General features: G+C 36.8%; 1 protein-coding gene across 5 annotated transcripts in view; it reads right to left on the bottom strand.

Annotated features, from left to right (window-relative positions):
• DPY19L1 (dpy-19 like C-mannosyltransferase 1) overlaps positions 1-20,044 on the bottom strand; it is a 95,943-nt gene that overhangs the window by 40,913 nt on the left and 34,986 nt on the right. For all 5 annotated transcript variants that reach the window (XM_033428298.2, XM_033428294.2, XM_033428295.2 and 2 more), the window contains exons 7-10: positions 17,084-17,141; positions 7,938-8,029; positions 4,403-4,502; positions 2,116-2,193 (exon numbers count right to left, since the gene is read on the bottom strand). In XM_033428298.2, coding sequence (XP_033284189.1) covers positions 2,116-2,193; positions 4,403-4,502; positions 7,938-8,029; positions 17,084-17,141 — 328 coding nt within the window. The remainder of the gene's footprint in view (positions 1-2,115; positions 2,194-4,402; positions 4,503-7,937; positions 8,030-17,083; positions 17,142-20,044) is intronic.

Here is a 20,044-nt window from a genome sequence, read left to right as displayed (position 1 = left end):
TGTAAATACCCTAGAGAAACTCAATATATATTCCCCAGGAGGTACGTGTACACCATTATACATAAAAGGAAAACACCTAAATGTCTTTCAACAAGAATATGGATAAATATATAATGCTTTATTTATACAATGCAAAACATAAAGCAAAGAAAATGTCTGAACTCCAGCAACATACAAATTTCAAAAATCTGAGTGAAAACTTATGTCTCACAAAAAGGATACCATTTTATAAACCTTAAAAACAATACTAATATTTAATAATAAAAATATATTATTTAGGAATAAGTAGATGGTAAAGTCATAAAGAAAAGCAAGTTAATTATAATTTTAAAAGTCAGGATAGTGGTTATCTCCAAGAGAAGTGAGGGGATGTGTTCGGGACACACAAGGGCTTCAAAGTAATGATGGTTCCATTTTTCAATTGTAGGGTAGGCTCATGGTTGTTCATTTTAGAACTCTGTCCATAACTTCTCTATATGTTATAAATGTCCTATTTATATGTATCAATTATTAGAGAATAAAAAAATATATGGGGCTTCCCTGGTGGCACAGTGGTTGAGAGTCCGCCTGCCGATGCACGGGACACGGGTTCATGCCCTGGTCTGGGAAGATCCCACATGCCGCGGAGCGCCTGGGCCCATGAGCCATGGACGCTGAGCCTGCGCGTCAGGAGCCCGTGCTCCGCAATGGGAGAGGCCACAACAGTGAGAGGCCCGCGTACCGCAAAAAAAAAAAAAAAAAATGGCTGTAGTATAAACCCTGACAGTTGGGGATTTTTTCTTCTTCATAATACAAGTGTCTGACTTAAAGCTTTTATTGCAATCCACTCCAAACATGGCTATCTCTTGAATAAACATATTGCCAGCCACATGACTAGATAAAGGGTCAGGCCACCTGCCCCCACTGAGCCTCCTTTGTTTTAGAGATCTTGATTAACTTCAACAACTGACCTTTGGGCCAGTTTTTTCTCTTCCTGTGATGTAAATTCCCACTCGTATGTTTTAAATTCACCCAAAAAAAAAAAAAAGAGCCCTCAAAATCCTAGGCCCCCATCCTGGACCCCAGTAAAGGCAGAACTCCAGGGCATGCTTGTTCCCTAACTCTCCCATGCCTCCCCCAACACCCCACGACCTAACTGTGTGGTCCCAGGTGTGCTGTGTAATTTCCAGGTCCTGTAAGTAATAAACCTTGGTTTTTTTCAAAGTTTCCTGAAAATTATTGCTGAAGGGCATCTTGCAATCATAAGAACCACAAGTGCCTGTCCAACCACGACATTGTTATTGATAGGCTGAGACCAGCACAAAACAACAGCATGCTGTAATTACATTAAAATTATAGGAAAAAGAAAATATCAAAATTGTAAGAACTAATGACAGTGAAGACAAATGTTTTTAAAAATCAATATTCATCAAAATCAACCATCCAGGCTTAAGACCTTTGCCCTGGCTATTTCATCAAGCTAGAATATTCTTCTCCATGACATCTACTTAGCTGACTCCCTCTCCTCCTTCCAATCTTTGCTCCACTACCCCCTTCTCAATAAGACCTCCTCTGACCTCCTCATGTGACACCTCAATCTCCCATCCCTTGACACTTGGCCAGCCTGACCTCCTTGGGGTACCATGACTTGTCCTTTTCCATAGCCCTTACCACCTTCTAACATACTATATAATTTACCCATTTACTATGTTTATTATTTATCCATTTCTTCTCCCTCCACTCTTTTAGGATGTAATCCACATATACGCTGGGATCTTTGCAGTTTTATTCACTGATATGTCCCACATGCCTGGATAGTTTGTGCTCAACAAATGAATATTCCACTTCATTTTAACAGAAGGCTCCTGGATAATATACCATTCCATGTTTCTCTTTCACGAATTACCTCTTTTGCTGATAATGTATAAGTTGGGCACAAACTCAAATCTGATAATTAAATTTTCTGGGTGGCCTATTTAAAACAAGGTCTGTTAATTATATCACAGTTTTTGAATAACACTTGTTTTATTTATGGAATTATGTCAAAACTAGTTGCAACCATGAATAAATAAAATACTAATCAGGAGTTTGTTTTAAGGTCAAGGTAAATGGGAAAAAAAAATTAAAAACCATTACCATGTGCATATAAATGATCTTCCGTAATTTGCATATATCAATGTATCCCACAACATATACTGCAAATAATGATGCAATCTGAAATTTAAAAAGAAGTTATATTAAAATTATATATATAATGAATAGATTAAAAAATTAAGAAAAGATTATCTTTATTTTGCCTCAAATTTATATTTATATTGAAAGTAAGTTCTTTAGTTACCCTCTTACCTGCTAATTTATTATTTATTATGGTCAATATATTAATATAGCACATATCAGTTGATTTTTCTCTTCCATTCACATCTCTCTCAATTAACCATGTAAATTATCTACTGTACGGATTATCCAAACAATACTCCTTTTAATGTCAGAGTGACTCTACTGCCAACATGTACAATTACAAAGTGCCTTGCTCAATCAAAAAATATAAAAATTTAATTATAACATGTGACAATACATAATTGGGGAAAGTACATTAAACTAAAAAATAATTATATAATGCGTGTGTGTGTAGAAATACACTGAGTTCTGCTTGTTAGTCAGTCTTTACGAGTATCTCCATTAGTGCTTTCTTTCATTTATACAAATATTCAAGTGTTGGGCATAATCAAATTTATCAAATCTCAAACTAGAAGTACTTTCACTAAAAAGGTATTTTTAATTTTTTTAACAGTTTTGAAGAAAACTGTGTATTTACCAAGAATTCTAAGAGTACTGGAGTTATTTATATGCATTAATTCATTATATGAATTAATTGATTAAATAATTTACCTCAGTAAAGTATAGAGAGGTATTATGTCAAACAATGCCTCTCCACCTTTCTTCATGGAAAAAGCAATTCAAATTAAATTCCACGCTTCTCCTACTACACAAATATGGTTTAAACAAATGGCAAAACAGCTGAAACTTAAACATGTAACTAAGTTCCATTCATCAAGTTTTTTGTCTCCAAATAATCTACAACAAATTTTCCCAGTAGCAAGAAAAAGAAGGTCTCCCTTGACCCAGATTTCCCCATGGGGAACGTGGCACTGCTGAAGGGTGACAGATATGACACAGTAATTGTGGAGAAGTGTGTTGTTATTCAATGTAAGCCCGACAGAGGAGCACAGTACTGCCTACCCTCACTCCATGCACCTCCCCCTAGTTCCTCCCCCTCCCGCACCAAAAAAACAAAAACAAAAACAAAAAGCAGGCCATCTCCAATAAGTGAAAGGATAGGAACTCTCCCTTTCCACTCCAGGGGCTAAGCAATACACAGCAGGCCTACAGGGTAGAATCTTAAGGAGTGACCCTCAGGGACATTTTAAACCAGAAACATTTAAAATGTCCTCAAACTAAAGAAGACAAAGGAGTCTAAAAGATAAGATCAAGGAAAGAATGAAGTACAAATAGAGCCTCTAAAAAAAAAATGATAGAAGCAGCAAACTTGATGTCTTAAGTAGCAGGTAATGTGTTAAGACTCTTACATACATGACCCCATTTGATCCTAAACGCAACCCAATACAGTAGGGTCTTTCATTTTCTCTACTTCATAAATGAGACAACTGAAACTAAGAAAAGTTATGCAGTTTGTCCAACTCAAGCAGCCAGTGAATAGAGTTAGGACACAAATCCAGGTCTGACTTCATTTCTCAAGCAAGACATCTCAAAGAACATTAAAAAGCGACTCTTATACTGCTTTATACGAATATGAATATGGCCAGTATAAGAAAGAAGTAGAAACAGTGGTGGCAGGGAGAAATGAGCACACATTTTACTCCCTCTCTCAATAAGCGACCTTTACCTTGCTTTATAGACCTCTATCTGAAGGGAAAGAGACAGACAGAGTACGTGGAAAGATGATAAATATATTACAGGCTGGTAAGGGAGTTATATAAAACATAAATTGTTTAGCTATTTTTCCTATGTTATCCTATGTGTATTTATCCTATGTGTAAGAAAGTCCACTATTATTCACAAAAACATTTTACTTAAGATAAATACTAGTCTCCTTAAGAGAAATACTTAATGTTATAACACTAGTTCTCTTTTAAGCAAACTAACATTTTGCATTTTGAAAAAAGATAAGCATTCTTATAAACTTGAGTTCAATAAATGCATTCTACTAGTAAGTAAATAATTAACACCCATTAATAAGTAAATCATATACTTCCCTATCCCGAAATTTCTTTCAAAATATGGACTAAAAAAGCTTTTTAGGACTTAGAATCATATAACATCTCAGTTCTGTAATTTTAGACAAATGAGTTCTCATAATCAAGCTCACTAAGCTTAATTCGTTTTAAAAATGTAAGCACCTTACCTGAGTAAGAAGTACAAACTGAGCAAACTGCCATGGAAGCATAAAAAACACATTGGAAATACAGAGTGCAATCAAGCTTCCTCTGTAAAGTTTTGTAGCCCTTAAAAAGATAAAATAAGTAAGTTTAACCAGAAAATATTCTAGCATGGCTCCAAACCACTGCAAATTAGAATCTCTAAACATGATCTGGTTATAACATAAACCAGATATATAATGAACCAGTGGATTAGAAATTATACCTCCTGACACTCAATTACAACAATTTCCTGTGAAAAGTAAATCCCCAATATAACTGTAAAAAACAAAGCTTTCCAAGGAGAGAGAGAGCACCTAGGTCAGTGTATCCATTGAGATTTTTCAAACTATATTTTGGTGAATTCATAACCAAACGTATTTAAAGCTGCATTCAATAGATTCATTTGGAGAGACAAACGATGTCTATGAAAAAATCACAGAAGTAGCAGATTCTAAGTGCTAAGTATTCTGCAGACAAGCAAGCAAGTATTCAGGATACAGGTCGAGCAGCTGAGAGAGGTTTTGTGGAGGATATGGGATAAAAGTTGGGTCCTGCACAGGTAGGACACAGAAAAGAGGCAATGGCAGGAGCCGTTCTGGAGTCACATTCAGAGGCTTTGCTTTGGTCCTGACTTGTATGCAAGGGATTTTTAGGAGGGTGAGGTGATTCTCTCATGCTAGTTTTAAGAAGTACTTTTCTCCTAAATCAGTGAACCACTGTGAAGCCCCCAACATGCCTAACATCTTCACTGTGGCTGTTACTAGGTGATTTATACAAAACTGAATTTCTAAAAATACTTAAAATTCAAAATTGGACAAAACCAATTTGTTAGGATAAAATATCTTTCTAACCTTATTTGTAAATGATGTTTAGCATTAGGAAAAGTCTATTCTAGCTTTATAACAGTATCCTTAGTACCTGCAGCCCACATGAACATTGCTCAGCTTCTTCCTGGCTCACTCAAGGCATTCACCTCTCCACCGCCCCACATCAAGAGATGTCAACTCTAGGTGGAAACCGAGAACTAGAGGAAATGGCTGCTCTACCAAAGAGAGAGAATTCAGTAATAAAGATGAAATATCAGAAGACTTAAAAGACGACTAGAAATTAGGCTGTCATCCTTCAGAAGAAAGGTAAGAAGTTTACCACAACTCTAGGAAAGGAGGATGTGCTTTTCCCCAGCAAAAAGGACTGCAGTTGCCAAGAAAGCAGAAGGAAGATGTCAACTAGAGAAAAGCAAGGAGAATGATAAAAGCCCTTGAAGGAAGGAAATTCCCTTACCTAACACTTTTTTATAAAAACCAAAAGTAAAGACAAGAATGAGGAGGTGGATGAGGCTGAAATGACAATGATTAGGAGGCTAAAGAAAACATAAAGAGCTTACCACAAAAGCACCTGACAAACAAGACGAAAGAACCTAACAGAACGCAGTCCCTGAAGCCAAGAAACAGGAGTTGGAGTAGCTCCACTGTGGTCAGTAGAATAATAGCCTCCAAAGAGGCCCACTACATGGCAAAGGGGAATTAAGGTTACCAATCAGCTGATCCTCAAATAGCGAGATTATCCTGGATTATCCAGGGGGGCCCAATGTAATCACAAGGGTCCTTAAAGTCAAAGAAGGTTGGAGTAAAATGACTACTAAGAACTCAATCCACCATTGCTAGCTTTGAAGATAGAGGGGGCCACAGGTCAAGGAATGCAAGCAGTCCTCTAGAAGCGAAAAAAGGCAAGAAAACTGGTTCTTCCTTAGACTCTGCAGAAGAAGTGCAGCCCTGCCGACACCCCTATCTTAGGATTCCTGAGTTACAGAACTGTAAGATGTAACATGATAAATCTGTTTGTGGTGATTTGTTACAGCAGCAATAGCAAAGTAGCAGAACCTTCTACAGTACAGCCCTCGGGATGGATTAAAGGAAGCAACCCTTAGCAGGTGGAGCAGCACCGTACACAGCTGCTCAGATCACAGCACATCAGCAAGGGAATATGGGAAGAATCAAAAGTTTGCCATCACTGGATTGAAGACAGAAGCAGAGGCAGAACAAAAGCAGAAAGCAGAGATTGATGGGCAGTCCACTGTATTGGAGAAAATACTGTATTGGAGAATACAGTATTGTATTGTATTGGAGAAAAAAGCCAAGATCAAGAACGCGGATGTGGAAACACAGCATGTGCAGTGATGAATCAGACACTCATACGGCACAACACTTCCTTCTGAAGTGTTTGAGAAGGAAACCTCTATCAAAGTGCCCCAGAACTAAAGGTTATGAATTCAGAGTTCATCTTACGTGAAGATGCTAAAAAAGTTCTAATTTTCATAATATAAGAGGAATTTAAGGGACAGCAATCAGGCTGGAGTTGCAGAGACTTTAAAAGCTAATACAAAAGCTGCCACCCATCCCACATTCTGTGAAAGGCTGGTCTAAAAACCCTACATAAGAGACAAAGCCATGTAATGGCTCTGTTCCTGTTGAGATCATCACGGGAAATAGATCATTCAAAGGGCTTGATGTAACAGACTTCAACCAGTTCTCCTGAATTCTGCAGATCACTGAAAGGAGTTCTTAGTCTGGGTCATCTTCAGATTTTCATCATGCTCTGTTCTGTTCTTTCATAGACCCCGTTTTGTTTTATCTTCACCCTCTGAAACAAGGCAGCATCAATCTAAATTCAATATCTGTCAATAACGAGGGGAGGGAAATGTTCTCGGTCCAACTCTCTCCACTCTTGTAGTGAGAAACATGGGAGGGCTCAATCCAATCCTGAGTTTCTAGCAGGAATTATCCTAGCATACCTTTGGCTACTCATGTGGTTTCTTTCTACCCCTACTATCCAATTCTCAGGGATGCTAAACAAACACAGAAAGAAGAACTACGTGTATTAACGTACCTGCCCATACCTATTCTATGAACCGTTCTTTGCTTTGAAGGGCTATAGCTTATGGGATACACCCTACTGCCACCAGCTTTCCCTCTTCTATTTCTGGGAGGCTGCTGTGGTGGCAGAAAATGGCTTGGGAAAGTAGAGATTGCAGAAGTGGAAACAGATTTGCTGCTCCTCGAGCAGTACCTGTGGACCACTAATTAAAGGAAAGAAGACTAAAAGGCAGATCAAGAAAATGTTTTGGGTAGTAAATATTTTGAAGTTATACTTTCTTTTTTTTTTTTTGCGGTACGAGGGCCTCTCACTGTTGTGGCCTCTCCCGTTGCGGAGCACAGGCTCCGGACGCACAGGCTCAGCGGCCATGGCTCATGGGCTCAGCCACTCCGCAGAATGTGGGATCTTCCCGGACCGGGGTACGAACCCGTATCCCCTGCATCGGCAAGCGGACTCTCAACCATTGTGCCACCTGGGAAGCCCCTGAAGTTAAACTCTTAAAACCCCTTTATGAATTCAACCTAGCAACTGCATCAACTTAATTATTTTATTACACTTTTTATACTGGAAGTTTAAAAAATTCTAGCTTAAGTTATTCAATGCAAAACAAACAAACAACAACTACTAAAGATAAGACAAAGTTACCTGAGAATATGAGTCACAAGCAGCATCTGAAGTACAAGGAATGGATACGAGAAGCTCTCGCGGAGAGGAGGTGTCCACATCACACGGGTACACTGAAAAAAAATTCATAGTGCATGGTATCTTTGCTAAAATTGTTGAGTAAGAAACACCAAGCGAAAGCTGCTATGAAGTTTTTTCTACAACTTAATGGTGTGCTGGAAAACAAGCTACTAACTTTTCTACCAACAGCAAAACTGGAAGATACACGTGGCATAAGCTCTTGAGCAACAGTAACATCATGAACTGTCAACAACGAAGTCCTAAAAAACTTCAACTGTAGCCTAAAAGGAAAGTAGGGAAAGCACCAGCAAGAAAATGTTCTGCCAAAAGTAAAAACACTACATTTGAACTGGTTTTGAAAATGAACTATAGTTTGTCTTCTTTCACGTGAATTTCAGCAAAACTCTCCATAACCAATATTTCAAAACTCCCTGTGGTCATCACTGTTAGTACTTTTACTGACAATGCTGTTTAAAAGGAGCACTCCATCTTTGTTTTTACTTCTTCTTTGCCCAAGCCACCCTGGGCTGCAAAATATTTAAAAGCGGCACAGGGGATCAAATAAAATCACAGAAGTCCTAAAATAGTTAAGTATCAACCTTTCTGAAAAGCTTACTTTAGACTTAATTAAATAATGTAGTATCCCACTATGAGACTCCATCATGTTTCTGCATATATACTAAATATATTAATAAGTCCATCTTTCAATTTAAAGAAAACTGCACCGGATTAAATGTAAACAATTTGATATTACTACTACTAAGCTCGTCACACTAGAAGAAATCATTACATCTTTCACGTCAAGCAGGGCTACTTTAGAGACTATGTAGTATTACAAAGACCACAGTGGAAATAAGTCTTTCCTTTATTTTAGCTCTACCTCAGACTATTAGATACTTCTTCTACTGCTACACAAAGTCTGAGCCAATTTATTCCTCTTTTTTTACCAAAACTCACCATTCTCTATGAAATTAACATAAATATCTATTTATAAATGAACTGTACATGCAAGAGAATATGAAAAGATTGAAAAAGTCTTTAAAAATGTATATTTGTTTTTACTGAAATGCAAAGTAAAAAATCTGTTAGTTTATTAGATTAACTAGAGATTTCAGTATGATTGACAGTAGAGATATATAAAATTTATAAGGCTACCAATCTCTATGCAAAAATGAATAAGAAAATATTTAAACTATGTAATACACAATTTGAAAACTTTCTTCATACAGACTGTTCACCCATATTTATTTTGTTACCAAATACAACTATGTTGTCATCTCTTAGAAATTCATTTCTGTTAATAGCAGGAGTAACTCAGTTTGCTAAAACTCGATTACATCCTCTGTAAAGTAAGGATAAGAAGGCTCAATTATAAATTAGTAACAAAAAGCAAGGTTTTCTCCTTCTAAAAAGTTAAGAGTGAATGAATTCATATGTATGTGAAAGTGCTTCTTATTGTTTCTCCAATAACACAGGGTGCTTTACTAGATCTGGTACTAACATAATTGCTGTTCCAGATGACACCATATAATATGAGAATAGTAAACAGATTTGTCTTAATCATACCTTAAGTTTCAACAAATAAATATTTTTTATTTAACTATAATTTTAAATAGAAAATAAAAATCTATCATTCTCTTTATAGGTTCAAATGTAAGAATGAAAGGAGGAAATATACACACGTGAACTGCTTCAAAAAGGGTTACACAAATGTATTCTATACTCTGACAAAGAATAAGAAATTCTTTAATTGTGAAAGTAAACTCAATAAAAAATCTTACACTGTTTTAATTGTCATCATCCACTAAATAATTTTCAGCACACACTTCATAGCATTGAATAATACTGCAACATAACACTGCCTAGATATTGATGACAACAGGCTTTTAATCTATTTTCTGCTTGGTGAAGGCTGAATTTTTTAATCATCTACTCAAGAATCAAAAATGAAGAATTTTAGCAATAAACAGCTTCATTTTTCAACCTCTACTTTCAAATAGTTTACTTATACTCTTAGAGATCTAGCATAATCTAATTGATTTCTCTTCACAATTTAAAAATAGGAATAGAACTGACTAGTCAATTGTAAGTTATAGTTAGTATCAAACAGATCATGTTTAAGGCTTGTTCAAGAGTTTTAACTAGAGTTAACCTTTGTAGGATCAATTGTAACTTGTTTGTATAATGTTTGGGTTTAAAACAAATTATCCCACCTCTGACTGCTGCACTGCTATGTTAGCTATAATATTGCTGTAAACACTATACTTACAAGCGATTCCAAAAAAGATTTCTGACCACCATGGGTTTGGCTACTCTTTTTCTGAGAATGGTGTAGGTTTAAGGATTCAGCTATCCAGATGTCAACCATAATAACGCAAGGTGCAACAGCTATCGTTTGAACATCTTCCATCTGATGTTACTTAGGGCAGTCCCATTGTTTAGGTAGACCCTTAGCTTGGCATGGGCTTTGTGAGGCTGATGGGACTGCACCTTGATAATAAGTCAGGTAGCTTTCTTGGAGTTTGTCTCTTTCTATACCATGTACTGACATGCTGCCCAAATAACCAGTCAGTTACAATTTGAATCTGTAATACAATTTTGGCTCACACGAAAATTAATGTTTCAGTGACGTATAATTGTTATTAGTAAGCTTTACCATCTTAATAAAGAATTTCTACTGGTTCTATGAAAACCTTTTTTCTCTGAACTTCTAGGATATCACCATATCCTACCATAAAGTTTGCACAGAACTTCTGTGAAATCAGTCAGCTTTGTTGGATAAGCAATAAATTACATCTTCATGACTCTATCCTTTATAGCAATGACGCAACCTGACCATTCCTTACTTATTTAAAATATAAAAAGCTGTCAAGATGTTATCAATATCAACTCTACCATCTTACCATGTGGTTGTAAACTAAACTTCTCGAGGTTATCAACATAATCAGAATTCTCTATACAGTATGAAGGTATTTGTCAAGATACAAAGGCAGTATAAATATAAACTGAAACAAATGATTCTAACTGTATTAAATTGTAACATAACAGAGAAGCAAAAATAATCTACGTATATTTTGAGCTGTTTTACTTTTGAACTCTGTACCCCCTTAGTAGAATATAATCTTAGGAAAAAAAACAACAGCAAAGAAATCTTAAACCTTACTTAGTAGGTTTGTTATTGGTAATCGTAATGTATTAATTCTGAAACTATTTTGTGTATATTACAGAATAAAGCAAGTAAGTAAATACATTTAGATTGTGGGGAGGGAGGAGATACAAATATGGAGTGGGAGAAGGCAGGGTTTATACTACTAGATTACTAGATTAGAATTATTGGAGGAATCAGTATGAATTAATGATTTTTGCTAAAAGGACCTAAAAGTCATTACATCCAAGCAGTAATAAGCACATCAAGCACCCCACTTGTGGTCTCTAGTTACCATTTTCCACTAACAGGATCCAAGATTCCTTGGAAAATAGCTGATTCCACATCTGGGGGCAAGACAGTATGAGGTGATCTTGAAACACCTTTTTGTGCAAGAAAGTAAGTGTTGAAAGAACACTGAGGACATATCAAAAGGGCAGAGAATAGTACCCCTCCCTCCCAAAAATACACACACACACACACACACACACACATTTGTTAGGAATTAATCTAATAAAAAATTTGCAAGACATAAAACATTGCTGAAAGAAATTGAAGAAGATTGATATAAATGAAAGATTACCTATGTTTATAGATGGGAAGATCTGATATATTTAGAATGTCACTTCTCCCTAAATTGATCTAGAGATCAAGGCAATCATAACTAAAGTCCTAGCAGGTTGTAAATCTACTGGGGGAAGGAGGAATCATGGAAAGCTGATTCTAAAATTTATACGGAAATACAAAAACCTGGACTAGCTAAAGCAACACCAGAGAACAGAGTTGGAGACTTTTTACTACCAGATATCAAACTTTTAAAGTTACAATATTTAAGATAGTGTGATACTGGCTTAAAGATAAATAGAAAAATAGAACAGATTTGAGAGTCTAAAAACAAATCTACAAATATACAGTTACTTGATTAATGACAAAAGCACCACTACAATTCAATGGAAAAAGAATGGTCTTTTCAACAACAGTACTAAGTTAATTGGATATTCAGATTGGGGTGAAGAAGCGGTGAAGAACAGGGAGGAAGCAGAGAGAAGTCACAATCTCACACAGTGCTTAGCTTCCAGGAACTTGCTGAAGTCGAATCCAGTGATGGACTGAAACTAAAAAGCTAAAACTTCACCCCCTCCAGATTCAATTGCTGGTAAGATCAAAGAGATCATGCCCTGGGCTGAGCATCTGGGAAACTGGAGATTGAGCCACAGAGCAGAAATCTCCTTAATTCATTTGAAACTAGAGGTAAACTAAAACAAATTAAAACCACAGCCCTGCCCAGCTTAGCAAGACTCATGGTGGGATCAAATTGCTCAGGCCCTTACCCTACATACCTGACACAGGAAAAGATAATCTCTCTCTGGGAAAAAAACAAGCAAAAACAATTATCTAGTTCAGGCTTTATCATTCTTTTATACAAAATGTCTTGCATAAAAGAGAAATCTATGAGACATGCAAAATACAAAAATATAATCCACAATCAAAAGGTAAATTCTAGTTAAATCCACAGATAATGTGAATGTTGGAATTAGCAGACAAGGACTTTAAATTTAAACTATAATAATTAGGTTTAAAAATTTACAGAAAAAGATGGACAGAATGGGTAAACAGACAAAAATTTTCTACAGAGAAATGGAAGCTCAGGAAAACAATGAAATTCTAAAATTGAAATTTATAATATCTAAAATAAACAAGTCACTGGATGGGCATTAAAGCAGACTGAATATCAGAATAAAATACCAATGAACTCAGGGATATGGCAAAATAATATATCCAAATAGAGACAAAGAGAGAAAAAATGAAAATTAAAAAAAAAATGAAGAGTATCAAAAACCTATGGGATAACATCAAAAGTTGAACATACATGGAATGAGAATCCTCAAAGACAATAAGAGAGAGAATGGGGAAGACAAAATATTTGAAGAAAAGATATATGCTAAAAGGTTTCCAAAAACTGATTTAAATAAAAAAAAAAACCCACGGAACAAAGATGTTCAGTGAAACTTAAGCAGGATACATACAAAAAAGACCAAATTTAAGTTCATCACCATCAAACCAATAAAAATCAAATATAAAAACAAAGCTTTAAGGACTTCCCTGGTGGTGCATTGGTTAGGAATATGCCTGCCAATGCAGGGGACATGGGTTCGATCCCTAGTCAGGGAAAATCCCACATGCCGCGAAGCAACTCAGCCTGTGAGCCACAACTACTGAGCCGGCGCTGTAGAGCCCGTGAGCCACAACTACTGAAGCCCGTGCACCTGGAGCCCATGCTCCACAACAAGAGAAGCCACCGCAATAAGAAGCCCGTGCACCACAACGAAGAGTAGCCCCCTGCTCACGGCAACTAGAGAAAGAAAGCCTGCATGCAGCAACGAAGACCCAACACAGCCAAAATATAATTAATTAAATTTTAAAACAATGACAAAAAAAAAAAGAAAAAAAACAAAGCTTCAAACCACCACAGAAGATACACATTACATTCAGGACAACAATAATAAGAGTGACAGATGACTTATGAAACAATGGAAGCCAGAACACAAAACAATGACACTTAAAGTGCTTAAAGATAAAGCTTTCAATCCAGAATTCTTATCCAGCAAAAATATACTTTAAAAAATTGAAGGCAAAATAAGGATGTTTTTAGAAAGGCAAAAGCTAAGAGAACTTATGGGCAGCAGATCTTCACCACAATGCTAAATAAAGTTCTTAGACTAAAGAGAAATTATACCAGATGAAAACCCAGATCTGCAGGAAGAAATGAAGAACACCACTGAAACCCAAACTAAAACATCCAGTTATTAAAGATGACTAAGAGTTAACTAGGCACAGATTAGGAGATACAGGGGGAGGGAAGTATGCAGGGCTAGGAAACAGCATGTGCAAAGGCCCTGAGGAAGGAAAAGGAACAGTTCTTTCTGGGAACTAGAGGAAGGAAGGACAGCAGGAGTGAGGCAAAAAGAAAATGCCCTGGAGTCGTGAGACGCAGAAAGGGCCAGGTCACGAAAGATACTGCAGGCTAGTTTTCTACTACATTAGAAGCTAGTTTTCAAATCTACATCAACAGATTCATTTCCAGCTAAGACTAGCACACTCTCTGTTTTTGGACTTTTGGAGTTACTGTAAGTTTCACAAATAGGCACACCACTCAATAGCCTGAATAACATATCTTGCACTTACACTATAGTCCAAATTAATGTAAAAAATATTTAAATCATGTCCCTCTTCTGCAGGTAACCCTCCATGGCCTTTCCACATGCTCCAAATGAACTTTACAATGACTGACAAGACTACAGAATTGGCTCCTTCCACACACCACCTCCCGTCTTTCACTGTTGGCCTTATCCCTTCCACTCTCTGCTCTTCCACAATGGCCTCCTTGCTTCTCCCCAAATAAACCAGTATTCCCCCACCTTAAGCAGAAGATTGTCCCACCTTCACATGATTATCCACAAGGACAGGGGTCTTTGTTTTACTAACTGACACATCCCCAGCATCTACAAGTCCTGACATACAGTAGGACCTCAGTATATGTTGTTTTAATTGAGTTGAATAAACAGAAGACTCAGAATAAATATCCTGGCCAAAACCTTACCATCATTAGAAAGGAAAGCAAGGGAGGGACGGAGGAAGAAAAAGAAATTAACAGTCAAAAATTGCAGAAAAAGGGCTTCCCTGGTGGTGCAGTGGTTGAGAATCCGCCTGCCGATACAGGGGACACAGGTTCGTGCCCCGGTCCAGGAAGATCCCACATGCCGCAGAGCAGCTAGGCCCGTGAGCCATGGCCGCTGAGCCTGTGCGTCCGGAGCCTGCGCTCCGCAACGGGAGAGGCCACAACAGTGAGAGGCCCGCGTACCGCAAAAAAAAAAAAAAAAAAAAATTGCAGAAAAATATTGCATTTAGTTTTTTTTTTAATGTACCCATCTAAATGCTTTAAAAGCTAAGCAAAATTGTTAGCTTTCATCTTAGCAATAATTCTCAATAAGGACAGAATCAATATTTAATTAAAAAGCGTGATAAGTGAAAACATCTGCATAATTTTTATTATGAAATATATAACCTCAATATTATTGATAATTACTATGAGCAATTAATAGCTCCTTTACTGTGTTTTCACACTTTGTAGATTTGAAGGTTTTAAATTTCTGTTTTAAATAATTCGATTAATCATTTACACTACATAATTTGCAGTTCTTTTATTAAAGCAAATATTTTCCCTTGTAAAATCATCTGAGAAAAAAATATTTTAAAAAGTACATCTTACACTATCTTAGACTCAAGTACAGAGCAAACTAAATAATGGAAATAGAAAAAAGCAGGTAACAATTCACAACTATTTTCTGGCACATAAACCACTCACTCACATGATTTAAATAACTCTTCTAAGAAAGAAGGGTACCAATTAGAAACTGGCTAGAAATTCCCGTGAAGCAAACACTGACTCTCCGGAAAAGTTCACTAAATGCATTAATAGGTACTATCAGAGTAGATGCTTCCCCCCTTATAAAAACTATGTACTTTAGGCAACATTTTTAAAAATCAGAAGAAAACAAGGGTCTGAAAATCGTACAATCTGAAAACCAAAATAAATATAAACTTATAATAAAATAGATTTTAGTTACTTGAGTTCTCAAGATTATTTGACCCAAAACTGCAGTTTATGTTCTAAATTTTAATGTCATTACTCAAAATGGTTACTTTTCTACTCTAAAGCTATAGTTACTGATATAAATACAATTATCTACTTGACTAATTCAGTAAAACCACAATTCTAATTCTAATCTCATTTAGTTTACCTTTTCCTAAGTGGAATGTGTTCCCTAAGCATGTTTCAGTGTACCAAGTAGCTAAAAAGTATCAAAAAAAAAACCTCTCAACCTGAAAAATGAACTGAATTGTCTGAATTTCATTGTTAAAAACTGAAAAGACTTTGTCGAGAATGATGTTCATGCTACATGAGTATCAAAATTATTAGAAAAATGTAAGATCAGGAATTAATAACCTCTAATTTACACTGAGAATATTTCTGCTTAAAGACAGTAGTATTTAAAACTGTGCCTTGGCTTCAAAATTTACAACAGTCCCTTTCCTCTCAACATCTCATTGTGAACCCTCAATGCTCCTTTCTTCCATTGTTAAGCAGTTATTTCCTATTTCTTAGGTCATTCTCACAGATCTGTGCTTCCAAAAGGTTTATGGTCCAACGACAGCACTGAGCAGCATCCACAGTCAAAAAGAGCCAAATAATTCTTTTTTTCTTTGCTCAAAATTCAGATCAAATCAAGTAACTGATGTCATATTGCAATCATTTGTCAAATGCTCTAATCCATAAAGCTTTAAGTTTCTGTGATTCTAAATGCTAAGCATGTGTTAGTTCAATTTCCATCAGTAATCCACTGAATAATAAAAATTCAACCTTAAGTCTACAGTTAAGTTTTTGCATGACTACTCTTAGAGCTTTGTAACATGTGCATATTCAAATGCTGTAGACACTTAGTGTAGAAACACATAAAAGGAATGAGTTACTTCACACAAAGCAACCTGACCTTTCTTTTCTTTCCCTTCATACAAAACTTACCATGAAAGAAAACTGGACAGAGATATATTACTAGAAATTCATTTACAACTATAATTAATTTCCTGGAAGAATTTCACTGGCATCTTGAATTTATATTAAAATTTAATCTAAAATAAGTTACTAATGATAATATAAACAATTACACAAACTAAATTATTTAGCAGTAACTGTGTGTCAAACATTGTTCTAGGCACATTACGCATATGAACTCATTTAATCTCCCCAATAATCCCATGAAATGGATAACATCATTATGCCCGTTTACAAAGAGGAAACTAAGGTGAGATTAAATGGCTTGCCTAGGTCACTCAGTCACTAAATGGCAGAGCCAGGATTTGAACACAGGTAACCTGGATCCAGAGTCTGTTGACTACCTACCTCTCCATGATTGAAAAAGAAGCACAACACTGTAACCAGGCCTCCTAATCGACTGCCGCTGGAAAAGAGAATAAGAAAATGTAACTTGAATAACAGAAAGCAGGTCAATCTTAATAAAACCTTGAAATAACAGAGCATGATAATCTGCCAGTACTACAAGAAGTTTTAGCCACACTAGAACTCTACTATACTTATTTACAAAACAGCTTATTTCCTCTAAGGTATCATTAGTCAAAACAAGTTTTATTTTTTAAAAAATCATTTTCCATCTTCAAAATGTACAGAAAAACACAAACTGACAAGAAATAAAAAATTCTTAATAGTCATGTTACTGTGCGTCATGCAACCTGACCTGTCTTTTTCTTCTTTTTCTTTTTATCCTTTAGTACACATATTAATTTGTGTCCCTCAGCATTTCTCAAAGTATTTTTCTTGGCATATAATATATATTCAGAAGAGGGGATGGGAGCAAGTACAGAAAAGTGCTTAACGGTCATAAAGCTGGAAATCACCACACTGTCTCCTGCTCTTGGAAATTCACAAAGCATGTTAGCACATTAAAGATTTAATTAATTCAGTATTTCCCAAACCCAAGCTACTTTTATACATGCTTGGGAAACCTAGTTTACAGATAAAGTTTTATCGTTCATTTGTTTTCCAAAAATTGGGAAATACAACACAAATATCAAAATATGAGAATCTGGCTTATAACTCTAGCTAAGAAACCACAATGGTATAGCTTGGCAGTCCTAACAGTTAAACCTTCATTTGATCAGGTAAGAGTGAAAACATCCCCATTCTCCTCCTCCCCTGGCCAGAAGCATTTGGGGAGGTGAAAGTAAGGCTGTTTTTAGGTTTGTTCCATTGTTTCTTTCATCTCTACTATTGAGGTCTTTTTACTCTCTTTAGCTCATGCTGCTTTCTTGTTATTTTACCCAAATATCCTTTCTTTCTATCCATCCAGCAAATACGTGTACAACACAGAGAAGTAACAAAGAATCAGACACAGGTATTCTAGGCCATTATATTTATTCTTCAGGATGTATGAATGAGGAAACACAGAAGAGATATATGAGATGGCAGGGATAATCCATGTAGCAAGAACATACACCCTCTGCATCACCCCCAGAAGGAGAAAGGAAGGGCTGGGATCCCCAGCACATGGGGCCAGTCAGCCAAGAGGAAGGTGAAGTTCGCATGTTTAGTGGCAAGGAGTTTACAGAGTTGCCATTTTCCCTAGAGTCAGGGCACAGAGTCACTTGCTGCTCAAGAGAACAGGTAGCAGGGCTAAAGGCTTGAGGAAAGGGGGGAAGGGGATGTCTGAAATACCACTTGCATTTAAGGAGAGAGGTAAGGAGGGAAAACAGAAGGACTGTAGAGCCATCTTTTTTTTTTTTTTTTTTTTTTTTCGGTACACGGGCCTCTCACTGTTGTGGCCTCTCCCATTGCGGAGCACAGGCTCTGGACGCGCAGGCTCAGCGGCCATGGCTCACGGGCCCAGCCACTCCCCGGCATGTGGGATCTTCCTGGACCGGGGCACGAACCCGTGTCCCCTGCATCGGCAGGCGGACTCTCAACCACTGCGCCACCAGGGAAGCCCCTGTAGAGCCATCTTTAAGGGATCAACTTACGTTCAAGATCACAAATTCAGAGACACTAATGGTAGGACTGTGTGATTTTACTCCACTGGTTATTAACCTGGACTGGCACAAATGAAATATAAAGGGGCAAAGAAACAGCATATTGGCCAGACAGTAGTGAAGTGATGGATCACAGAAATAAGAGGGACAGATACAGGAGCTAAAAAATAGTACAGGCCAGGAAGCGGAAGTCAGTTCTCTCCTCAGAGGCACAGCATGGCTACTTCAAAAGACCAGCAAATAGGCAAACCCCAGCCCTCAGAGCAAGTGATGAGACTTTAGAAAGCTTAAGAATGAGTTATGGGCTTAAATAAATAATTAGATGTTTAAATATTAGATATTAAACAGATAAATATATTTTAACAATCTGAACATATTCTAACAAGACAAAAAGTCCAGAGGTCTATATATTTAAAAAATGGTTTCCTCCTAGCAACACTCCCCCAAGCCTATTCACCTAAAATAATCAGTAAAAACATTTGTGTGTGTGTCCATCCTTCCAAATTTTTCTCTATAACCATACAAACATATATTTTAATGTGATCGTACTATTAATATCCCTCAGAAATGTTCCTTTTCTAATTAATCTATTATGAAGATTATTCCTAATCAATACTTGTAACCCAAGGCATTCTCTTTTTTTTTTTTTTTTTTTTTTTGCGGTACACGGGCCTCTCACTGTTGTGGCCTCTCCCGCTGCAGAGCACAGGCTCCGGACACACAGGCTCAGCGGCCATGGCTCACAGGCCCAGCCGCTCCACGGCATGTGGGATCTTCCCGGACTGGGGCACGAACCCGTGTCCCGTGCATTGGCAGGCAGACTCTCAACCACTGCGCCACCAGGGAAGCCCCAAGGCATTCTTTTTATTTTAATAGATGTCAAATATTGCACAGTACAAACACATTGCAATTTTTTCAGCCCTTTTCCTGTTATTGGTCATACGAATGTTTTTCAATTCCTTGCTATAGTTTTTAAAATGTTAAAATAACATCGCTGTACATGTAAAAAAAAATGGTGCCTTTATTTCTATTGAATAGATGTGTGAGACTGCCAAGTCAAAGAACGTGAACTTTCCAGAGAAGCCATTCCAGTCCACACCCTCACCAATGTATGAGGGGTCCGTATCTCTATAACACAGCACCCAATACGCCCAGATCCTTTTACATTTTGCCCATAGGAAGGGCGAAGATGTTTTTCTCACTGTTATTTTGATTTGTTCTTCCTGCCTATTTGTACAAGGCATCATTTTACTTTTTTAAATTTTTTTTATTAATTTTTATTGGAGTATAGTTGCTTTACAACAAAGCATCATTTTAGTGG

The sequence above is a fragment of the Orcinus orca genome, chromosome 9 (genome assembly GCF_937001465.1).
Source record: "Orcinus orca chromosome 9, mOrcOrc1.1, whole genome shotgun sequence".
NCBI classification, from domain to species: domain Eukaryota; kingdom Metazoa; phylum Chordata; class Mammalia; order Artiodactyla; family Delphinidae; genus Orcinus; species Orcinus orca.
This window is presented reverse-complemented; position numbering and strand designations above follow the sequence as displayed.